General features: G+C 30.2%; 2 protein-coding genes across 2 annotated transcripts; both read left to right on the top strand.

Moving 5' to 3' along the window:
- The first annotated feature begins 2888 nt into the window (after positions 1 to 2888).
- On the top strand, positions 2889 to 3494 carry LOC136079380 (uncharacterized). Its single transcript, XM_065795115.1, has one exon. The coding sequence runs from the start codon at positions 2889 to 2891 to the stop codon at positions 3492 to 3494; it is 606 nt and encodes a 201-aa protein (XP_065651187.1).
- Positions 3495 to 4092: 598 nt separating this feature from the next.
- Positions 4093 to 5656, top strand: LOC136079379 (zinc finger MYM-type protein 5-like). Its single transcript, XM_065795114.1, has 2 exons — positions 4093 to 4406; positions 5062 to 5656. Exons 1-2 carry the CDS (start codon positions 4093 to 4095, stop codon positions 5654 to 5656), a joined length of 909 nt encoding a protein of 302 aa, XP_065651186.1.
- Positions 5657 to 10421: the final 4765 nt, after the last annotated feature.

The following is a 10421-nucleotide window of genomic DNA, read 5'->3' as shown; positions in this document are numbered from 1 at the left end:
AACCAACTCAAAAAAATATTTAAAAATTTTTTAAACTTTTTCCGGTCTTCTAAGTTAACTTAAAAGTACTATTAATTAAGTAAGAAAATACTAATCGATACTATTCCATTTTTACAATTTGAGACACTAATCTAAGGCGTTTGACACAATTGACCATGAAATACTTTTTACAAAACTTGAATATTATAGTATTACTGAAAAAGCTTTAATGTTACTTAAAAGTTACCTAAAAAATTGCAAACAATATGTCCACGTAGAAGGATCTTCTTTACCTTACTTTCTAAATATAATCTGTGGAGTTCCACAAGGATCTATACTAAGACCCCTATTATTTCTAATTTATGTAAATGATCTCTATAAAGCCTCCGAATTAACAACAACCATGTTTGCTGATGATACTAACCTCTTCTTGTCATGTAATAGTATCAATAATTTTTTAAATGATATGAATATTGAGTTAACTAAAATATCTAATTGGTTCAAATCAAACAAACTATCGCTAAATATTGATAAGACTAAATGGACTCTCTTTTATCCATCATTTAAAAAATAGTTATTCCCAATTGATATGCCTATACTTAACATTGATAATATTTAAATAAAAAGAGTAACGTCTACAAACTTTTTAGGTATTGTTATAGATGAAAATCTATCCTTGAAAAATCACATCAGAAACTTATGTAGTAAAATTGCAAAAAGTATTGGCGTCTTGAGTAAGAAGCGTTTTGAATAAATATCTACTAATTCAACTTTATTACTCTTTTATACATTGTCATATTAATTATGCTAATATTGCGTGAGGTTGCGCTTACAAAAATAATTAAAAACCACTTTAATGTCAACAGAAGCACTTTGCATGACTTATAAATTTCAAAGATCGTCTTACTCACTAAAAGCCTCTCTTAATTATTATGAATATTCTTAATATATATCAAGTACATGTTTTTAATGTTCTTTGTTTTATGTTCAAGTGTAAAACCAACTAATCTCCAACCCCCTTTCTTGTGTATACGTATGTATATGTGTGTCTGTGTATGTATGTGTATGTATATGTGTTTATATGTGAATGTGTTTATATGTATATGGATATATATATGTGTGTTTGTATGTATATGGGTATATATATATGCGTTTATATATATATGGATATATATACATAACTGTATGTACAGGGCCGCCGCGTACGGTTGTTCATATTGTGCTCCGCACAAGGGCGCAGTGTAAAAAAGGCGCCGTCAGGCGCCTTTTTCACTCGGCGCCACCTCACTAGTTAAAAAAAATTAAAACTAAATATAAAAAAATTAAATGATATAAAATAAAAGGTGATATATATGGATTTATTAGAGAGATACTGGAAACGCGTGCGCAACGTATACCTTATTATACTACGCTATGAAAGCGCACTTGTGACTTCGTGCGATGCGATCGATGTAGATCGCTCAACTTCGTTCGATAAAGGCGTCACCGCGGCGCGCAGCATTTCACATATACACACTTATGCTCATGTGCGACGTTTGCGTAAAATGTAATATATATGTTCATTTATGATGTTTACATCTAATCAATACCACCCCCCCCCCCCCCAGCAGAAAAAAAAGTTCTATAGAATTTTTATAAACTTTTGAAACATATGGCCTACAGAAATTCTATATAATTCTATAGAACTTCTATAGAATCTCTGTTAATTTCTATAGAAATTCCTATAGAACTTTTTTTCTTTTTTTTTTATATAGAAAAAAAAGTTTTATAGCAATTTCTTAGAAATTAATAAACATTCTATAGAAATTCTACAGAATTCTATAGAATTTCTATAGGGCATTTGCTTCAAAAGTTTATAGAAATTCTATAGAACTTTTTCTCCTGGGATTGCATTTGTCTTCTGTGTAAAACAAATATTTTTTGATTTTTATTAGGCATTCATTATAAAATTTCAACGTAGGGTAGGGTGGGGCAAGATAACCCGTGGAGCAAGAAGTCTTTTTGCTACTTTGTTAGTAGGTTGCTTCTAACTTTGAATGTTTATTGGATTGGCAATACTTATACGATTAAGGTAAGAAATGTATTGTTTTATAGAGAATTTATCCCACAATAAAATATAGTCAAGAAATTTTATAACTTAGCAATAAAATTAATTTTATTTGTATTAAACTTGCACTCAATACAGATGAGGTAAGATGTCCTCGGTTACGTGGGGTAAGATGCCCTCAAAGGGCTTCTTGCGTCGTGGTTTTACGGAATTTCTACCATTTTGAAAGTGTGTTTAGAACATAAAAACGTTTACTAATTTAGTTATTGACAATGTTTATATGTTGGTTTATATTTATATTTTATTTATTGGTTTATATTTTATTTATTGATTTATAGAGTTAATTTATAGATGTTATGTAATGTATAAAATAATAATGTTTTGAATAATTATATGATACTGTGTATGTGTTTGTATGTTTATATAATTAAAATTTTAAGGTTTTAATATTTCTTTAGATACATATTTAAATATTACAAATAATGGTGAGAAATTATGTGCGAAAAACACAGAAAGGTGCAACAAATTATAAATAAAGTCAGCATTAGATATAATAAAGATGGGCTGCAGTCTAAAGAATGTTGCATCAGAATTTAGTATTAATAAAAAAACATTACAACGTCATCAAGATGGAAAAGTAAAAGTAGCTGGTGGTTTGTCTTTGGGTGGAAAATTTCCTGTTTTTAGTAAAGAATTTGGATTAAAGATTTTTACACAAGTTCAGATTATGGAAACAGCATTATTTGACTTGACAACAATAGATGTGCGTCGCCTAGCATATGATTTTGCTAAACAAATGGGAATTGATAATCCTTCTAATAAAGAGTCAAAAATGGCAGGAGTGGATTAGCTGCGAGGATTCATGTCTTGCAATCCACAACTTTCTATTCGAGCTCCACAAGCCACCAGTCTCAGCAGAGCCATTGGCTTCAATAAACCAAAAGTAAATCAGTTTTTTTCAGTATACAAGTCATTATTTGAGGAACATAAGTTTTCAGCCAAACAGCTCTGGAATATGGATGAAACTGGAATCACAAATGTCCATAAGCCAGGAAAAATAATTGCAACGAAAGACAAACGACAAATTTCGAAAATAACTAGTGGAGAAAGAGGCGCTACTGTGACAGTTGTGTGTGCAATGAGTGCTAGTGGCACTTATGCCCCACCCTTATTTATATTTCCCCGTAAGCGAATGACTGATAGGCTGGCTTTTGGTGCACCTTCAGACTCAATTATTAAAGTTAGCTCCAGTGGATGGACTGATTCATCTTTATTCATTGAATGGATAACACATTTTGTTGATGTGACTCATGCATCTAAAACTAATGAGCAATTAATTGTACTTGATGGTCATCACAGTCACAAAACACTTGAGGCCATTAACTTTTGTCGTGACAATGGGATCCATCTCATAACTCTTCCACCTCTGTACACACAAGATGCAACCTTTAGATCGTACATTTTTTAAACCATTGAAAGTTGGCTACAATACAGCAGCAAGCAACTGGATGTTATCACATCAGGGGCGTAGAACTTCATTTTTTGACATGGCAGGTATTTTTGCAACTGCCTACAACTTTACTGCAAACATTGACAAAGCAATCAATGATTTTAGATGCTCTGGTTTATACCCAATAAATGACCTTATTTTTAATGATGAAGCCTTTGAAGCAGCTTTGCTCACTAATGAAGCTGAGCCATTGAAAATCTGTCAGCAGTCTAGTGAATTGCCTAATTTGCCTCTTGTTGCACCTATACAGTTGGCAAATGTCATGAGCACAACAACTACTGCTGCAAAATTGAAGGCTGTTGATGATGCAGTTTTGCCAATTGTTGATGAGTATCTTGGCCTTACTTCTTCCTTAAATATTTTGGAAAAGATTTCTCCGCATCCCAAAATTCCTGTTTTAAGACAACGAAAGAGAAAGACAGAGTCAGCTGAAAACCTTACTTCTTCACCTTTCAAGAAGCGACTAGAAGAGCATGAAAACAATGTAAAAAAAAGCAACAAGCAGTCATATTGTGTAAAGAAAAAGCTGCACTTAATAAGGTGATCAAGCAAAAAAATGAAATCAATAAATTTGAAAACAAAAAAAGTGAAAAAGCGTGAAAAGCAGAAAGCAGAAAGACCTAATGGCATAAAGAAACAAATGAAAAGGAAGAAAGATATGGTTTCTGCCTCTGAAAGTTTTATCACTGATACAACTCTATGCACCATATGCCCATACAATGTGCCACCATTTGATGATTGGACACAATGTAGTAAATGTACATCTTGGTACCACTTTTCATGTGGTCCAGATGATTCAAACTTATGCTACTACTGTGAATCATGTATATGTTATTTGAACATTTATGTTAGTGATATAAATTTAAAAAAGTTATTTATCTTCAAGACAATTGCATAGAATAATTGCAGTGTTTATATTTCAGTTATTTTAATAAAATGTAAAGAGTTTTTTAAAGAACTATTAATAGCTTTTATTTTAATTGATAGTTATTTTTAACAACTGTTTTAAAGGTTTGGGGCAAGATGCACTCTTTGGAGCATCTTGCCCCACGGCTGGGGCAAGATGTCTCCTTGCACTATTATTAGTTTTTTTAATTTTAAAGTTTATCACCAGTATTAAAGTAGTTATTTTATCTTACCAATGTCTTCTCTTATAAGTAAACTTTGATATTAAAAAGAAAAATTACTAGAAAATGTAAAAGTATTTGTTATACACGCTAAAGTTTGTTAAGGGGGGCATCTTGCCCCACCCTACCCTAAGTATATTTTACAATATTAAAATATTATCACAAAAGAATAAATGCGTGAAATTTTTCTTTTAAATAAGAAATATTATTAAATATGTGACTATTACAAAAAACGAATATGTTCTGATTTATAAAACCCAATATTGTATTTTCTATTATACTTGAAAACAATAAATTTTTTTACCAGTGCTTTAAATTCGTATATAGAATTTTTTATTCCACAAAATATAAATGAATTTAAAATATTAATGTATAATAAATTTTAACAAAATCCTTAGATGTCTGGAATCGGAAAAAAATCAAAATTATCAGGCGCGCAAAATAAGAAAAATCGACTTAAGCGAGAAGAGGCTAACAATAGATAAATTCACTATTAAAACTATTAATTCTACTACGACTGCAGCGGAAGAAAATCAAGACCAGAATCCCGAAACACCAAGTTCTTCTTCTGGTGTCTCCATAAACAAAGAAATTAATAAAATCGATTCCGATTCCGAAAAAATTGATTTTAACGATCCGGCTACATGGCCAAAACAAATTAATATAAAATTAAGAGATTGTTTAATGGAAAATGATCGTCAGCAATTAATTTTCAAAGACTTCCCAAAAAATGTGTCTGGACGTAAATTTTCTGATAATTATTATTATCGAACTTTATCAAACGGGGAAAAATTTTGCAGGAGTTATTTGCTTTATTCGAAAACTCATAATTCAGTATTTCGTTACTTTTGCAAATTAATGTCTGACAATACTACACAACTTACTAGTGGTTGTAATGATTGGCAACACTTAAGCCACATATTAAAAGTTCACGAAACTAGTGTTGGGCACATAGAAAACAGTTCAAAATATATCGAATTGAGAATGAACTAAAAAAAAATTGTTCAATTGATGCAATGCAACAACGGCTCTTCGAAACCAAAAAAAATTATTGGCGATCGGTTGTGGAACGAATTATTCATATAATACAGTAATAAATATCAAGTTGATAAATATCAAGACAATGCTTGGGATTTAGAGGTTCAACTAAAAATCTTTTTCAAAACGACGATGGAAACTTTTTGCTATTAATCGAAATCATTGCTAAATTCGATCCATTAATGTCTGAACATTTACATCGCGTTCAAACGTCTGAGAAAAAGAATATTAGTCATTATTAAGGTGATCAGATTCAAAACGAAATAATTAGCATTATAAGTGACGCTATTAAGAAATAGATTTTAGAAATGCTCCACTCTTCAAAATATTATTCAATCATTCTTGATACAATACCAGACATAAGCCATACTGAACAGTTAACCATTGTCATAAGATATGTTTATCACAATAAATCTAGAAATGTTGCAGAAATACGTGAGCATTTTTTAGGATTCCAAAGTGTAACTGACACAACCGGTGTAGGTTTATTCGAGTTCATCATTAACCATTTGAAATTAATGAACATTAATATATCAGATTTACGCGAACAGTTGAACGATAACGGAGCCAAGATGCGTGGGAGACATAATGGACTCCAACAAAAAATTCTTGAAATAAATTCACGAGCTTCTTATGTTCCATGCGCTGCTCATTCATTAAATTTAGTAGTGAACGATGCTGCTAAAATTTCATTTGAGACGGAAATTTTTTTTAGTGTGATTCAAGAACTATATAATTATTTTTCAATCAGTGTGAAACGGTGGGATGTATTAAAAAAATACGCTAAAAACTTAACTCTAAAACCACTTTCTGCAACTAGATGGTTAAGTCGGATAGAAGTCCTGAAACCTCTAAAAATGTATATGTCAGAAATTTATCAAGCTCTATTAGATATTACTAATGACCACACAAAAGACATGGATTCTAGAGCTCAAGCAAATAATATAATTTCAAAAATTTGTTCTTTTAAATTTTTGTGTTCCGTCTCAATTTGGTATGATTTATTGAATCTTGTCAATGTTGTCAGCAAAATAATGCAAAAGCCCACATTCGATATACAATTAGTAACATAAAATCCTATTTCAATTTTGAAAAACTTAAAAAGTCTTAGAACTGATGAGAAATTTGAAGAACTTATGACGTCTGCAATGGCTAAAGCTAGAGAACTTGATATTGAGCCTGATTTCCCTGAAACTCGAAAGCGAAAAAAAAGGAAGTTATTTGATTACAAAGCATCAGATGATACAGTGAACGATGCAATACATGATTTTAAAATTAATTTCTACTTCGCGATTCTGGTCACCACTATATCGTCAATTTCAGAACGATTTCAACGATTGCAACAACACATCGAAGATTTCAAAATAATACACAACATCAACCAACTAAAACAATGGGATAATGAGGATTTATTGAAACACTGCAAAAATTTGCATATAAAATTAACAAATGCAAACTTAAACGATGAAGATATTGATGGTATAGTTCTAAACGAAGAATTAAAAACCATTCAACTTTTTATAAAATCTAACTTGTCTCCTCACGAGGTTTTAAATGACATTTATAAAAATGCATTAAATGAGATCTTCCCGAATATTTGCTATTGTATTACGCATTTTTTTAACATTACCTGTGTCTGTTGCTTCTGGAGAAAGAAATTTCTCTAAGTTAAAACTAATTAAAAACTATTTAAGGTCTACCATGAAAGAAGAACGATTAACGGACTTATCCATAATATCAATAGAAAGCGATACTTTGGATTCCATAGATATTAACGATCTCATAAAGAACTTTGTAGCTGCTAAAGCTAGAAGAGTAAATATGTAAAAGGTATTTTTATTTTTGATTGATGAATTATTATAAAGTAATCTAATTCTTAATATATGTTTGAGACAAGCAAATTTTATTGATTGCTTAGATTTAGTATTGTATATTGTATGTATATAACCTGTATATTCTCGTATTATATAACCTGTAATTATTTTATAAAATAAAAGAATTCATTGTAAATATTTTAATGATTAAATTCATAACAAATCATAGTTTTTGACATTGGGGTTCAGTTCAGGGAAGGGCGCTGAAAATAATCTGGCACAAAGGCGCCTCTTACCCACGCGGCAGCCCTGTGTATGTATGTCTGTATATGTATGTATGCGTGTGTGTATGCATGAATGTATGTATAAATGTATGTATGTATGTATGTATGTATGTATGTATGTATGTATGTATGTATGTATGTATGTATGTATGTATGTATGTATGTATGTATGTATGTATGTATGTATGTATGTATGTATGTATGTATGTATGTATGTATGTATGTATGTATGTATGTATGTATGTATGTATGTATGTATGTATGTATGTATGTATGTATGTATGTATGTATGTATGTATGTATGTATGTATGTATGTATGTATGTATGTATGTATGTATGTATGTATGTATGTATGTATGTATGTATGTATGTATGTATGTATGTATGTATGTATGTATGTATGTATGTATGTATGTATGTATGTATGTATGTATGTATGTATGTAAGTATGTATGTATGTATGAAGGTATGAATGTATGTATGTATGTATGTATGTATGTATGTATGTATGTGTCTGTATGAAAGTATGTATGCATGTATGTATGTATGTATGTATGTATGTATGTATGTATGTATGTATGTATGTATCTGGATATGTGTACGTGTATTTGTGTGTATGTGTATATGTGTGTGCGTTTGTATGTTTATGTGCATATTCATAAACTTTTATACCAGAAGAGTAGCATTGTACAGATGTATCACAGAAGAGGTAACATTACAGGGCGACCAGAAAGTTCTGGCACATAGTAAAATTGCCATAAAAACAACTAAATTTAAAAAAGGCAAATAAGATTAAAAATAAACTTTATTCTAACAACTAACAATCACATTACGACATTTTGAAATAACCGCCTTAGGCTCTGATACAGGCCCTAAGTCTCTTGGGGAAATCATTGACTGCGACGCGCAGGTATTCTGGAGAAAGATTATTCCATTCCCTCTGAAGTGCTTGGCGCAAAGAGTCCAAATTCCTATGAAGGATAGAACATGCCTTGATCTTCAAAACTGACTACACAGAATAATCCAACGGGTTGAGATCTGGCGAGTAGGGAGGCCATTCTTGGGCGCTGATAAAATTTGGAAAATTGTTTTTGCACCACCCTTGAACGATTTTTGTCTTATGGACAAGAGCTGAATTCTGTTAAAATGTCCAGGGCTTTGTACCAAAGTGTGATTGGGACCATATAAGTAATTCTTTTATGAGGACATTATTTAAATAGTTTTGACTGAAAACCATAACGGATTGCGGATGTCCTGAACGAGAAGTGATTATACCCTCATGTTTGCATCACTGACACTTCTGGAAAATATCCGATCATTTTGATGGTTTAAGAAAGCTTCAACATTGAATAAACATTCATCAGTGAAAACAATTCCTGAGTGGCGCGCCGAAGAAAAACGTTTGAGCAAAAGCTTGCATCTTTCTATTCTTTCTTTCTTCATATTGTCTGTAAGAAGATGAGCTTTTTGGATCTTGTATGGGATAAGTTTTAGCTTATCCTTGCATATTTTTCTTAGAGATTCACGACCTATTTGCAAATCATTTATCATTTTTCTCATCGACCTCCTTGGATTTCAACGAATTCTATAACGCTCTTTTTTGATTATAATTTTGCTACTTGATATCGGTGGTCTTCCACCTCTAGGCTTGTCTTCGGTGCTGCCTGTCTCCTTTAAACGTTTCAAATTGTTATAGACAGTTCTTCGAGGAATTTTAAGCCTTTTAGCTATCTCTGCAAAAACAAAAATATTGACAAATAATACATTTTCTTAAGTCTAATAAACTAATAAAAATGAGTGCCAGAACTTTCTGGTCACCCTGTATTACAGACGAAGAAAGAACATGAAATTACATTACAAGCATTTGATCAATATTTATCAATACAATAAAGATAAATACCATAAAACGAAAAAATGTATGCTTTATTTAATCCATTTATTCAACCAAAAATTGAAAAACTACAAGTTTTTTTTTATAATTTTACAAAATTAGGTAAGGTGTCACTCATATAGTTTAAAACTAGTCAGTGGAGTGATACCTAAATAAAAAAACAAACAAAAAAATAATAATAAAACAATGTGGAAATTAAATTAACGTAAAAATAATAATAATAATAATGATAATAACGATAATGCTATAATAAATTAAATAATAAGACAAAAATATGAAAACACTCAATTAATAACAACAGCAAACAAAAATAAAAACAATTAGCAAAATAGCACAAATAACAACAAACTTTACGCATACAAAAAGGCAAAACACAAAAACTACAAAATGAACATGCAAACACAAAAACTTCTACAAAATTAAATTTGAAATAATCTAAAGTTATTTTTGGCGAAAAAAAGAAAGGTGTAAGAAAAAAAAAAAAGGTGTAGAAAAATTAGTATGTATACATATAATATATACATACTAATTTTTCTTCATCTTTTTTTTTTATTACACCTTTCTTTTTTTCGCCAAAAATAACTTATATATTAGTATATATATATATATATATATAAAATATATATATATATGTATATATATATATATATATATATATATATATATATATATATATATATATATATATATATTTATATATATATATATATATATATATATATATATATAT

This window comes from Hydra vulgaris, chromosome 04 (genome assembly GCF_038396675.1).
Source record: "Hydra vulgaris chromosome 04, alternate assembly HydraT2T_AEP".
In the NCBI taxonomy this organism is placed as follows: Eukaryota; Metazoa; Cnidaria; class Hydrozoa; order Anthoathecata; family Hydridae; genus Hydra; species Hydra vulgaris.
The sequence above is the reverse complement of the archived record's forward strand: the minus strand, read 5'-3'. Positions and strand labels throughout refer to the sequence as shown.

What these genes read in the sequence shown, in the direction of transcription:
- LOC136079379 (XM_065795114.1), top strand. Translation starts at nt 4,093, where the DNA reads ATGAAATCAATAAATTTGAAAACAAAAAAAGTGAAAAAGCGTGAAAAG. An exon ending in AGTGATATAAATTTAAAAAA is followed by an intron (nt 4,407 to 5,061) that starts GTTATTTATCTT and finishes CAAAATCCTTAG; the next exon opens with ATGTCTGGAATCGGAAAAAA.
- LOC136079380 (XM_065795115.1), top strand. Translation starts at nt 2,889, where the DNA reads ATGTCTTGCAATCCACAACTTTCTATTCGAGCTCCACAAGCCACCAGT.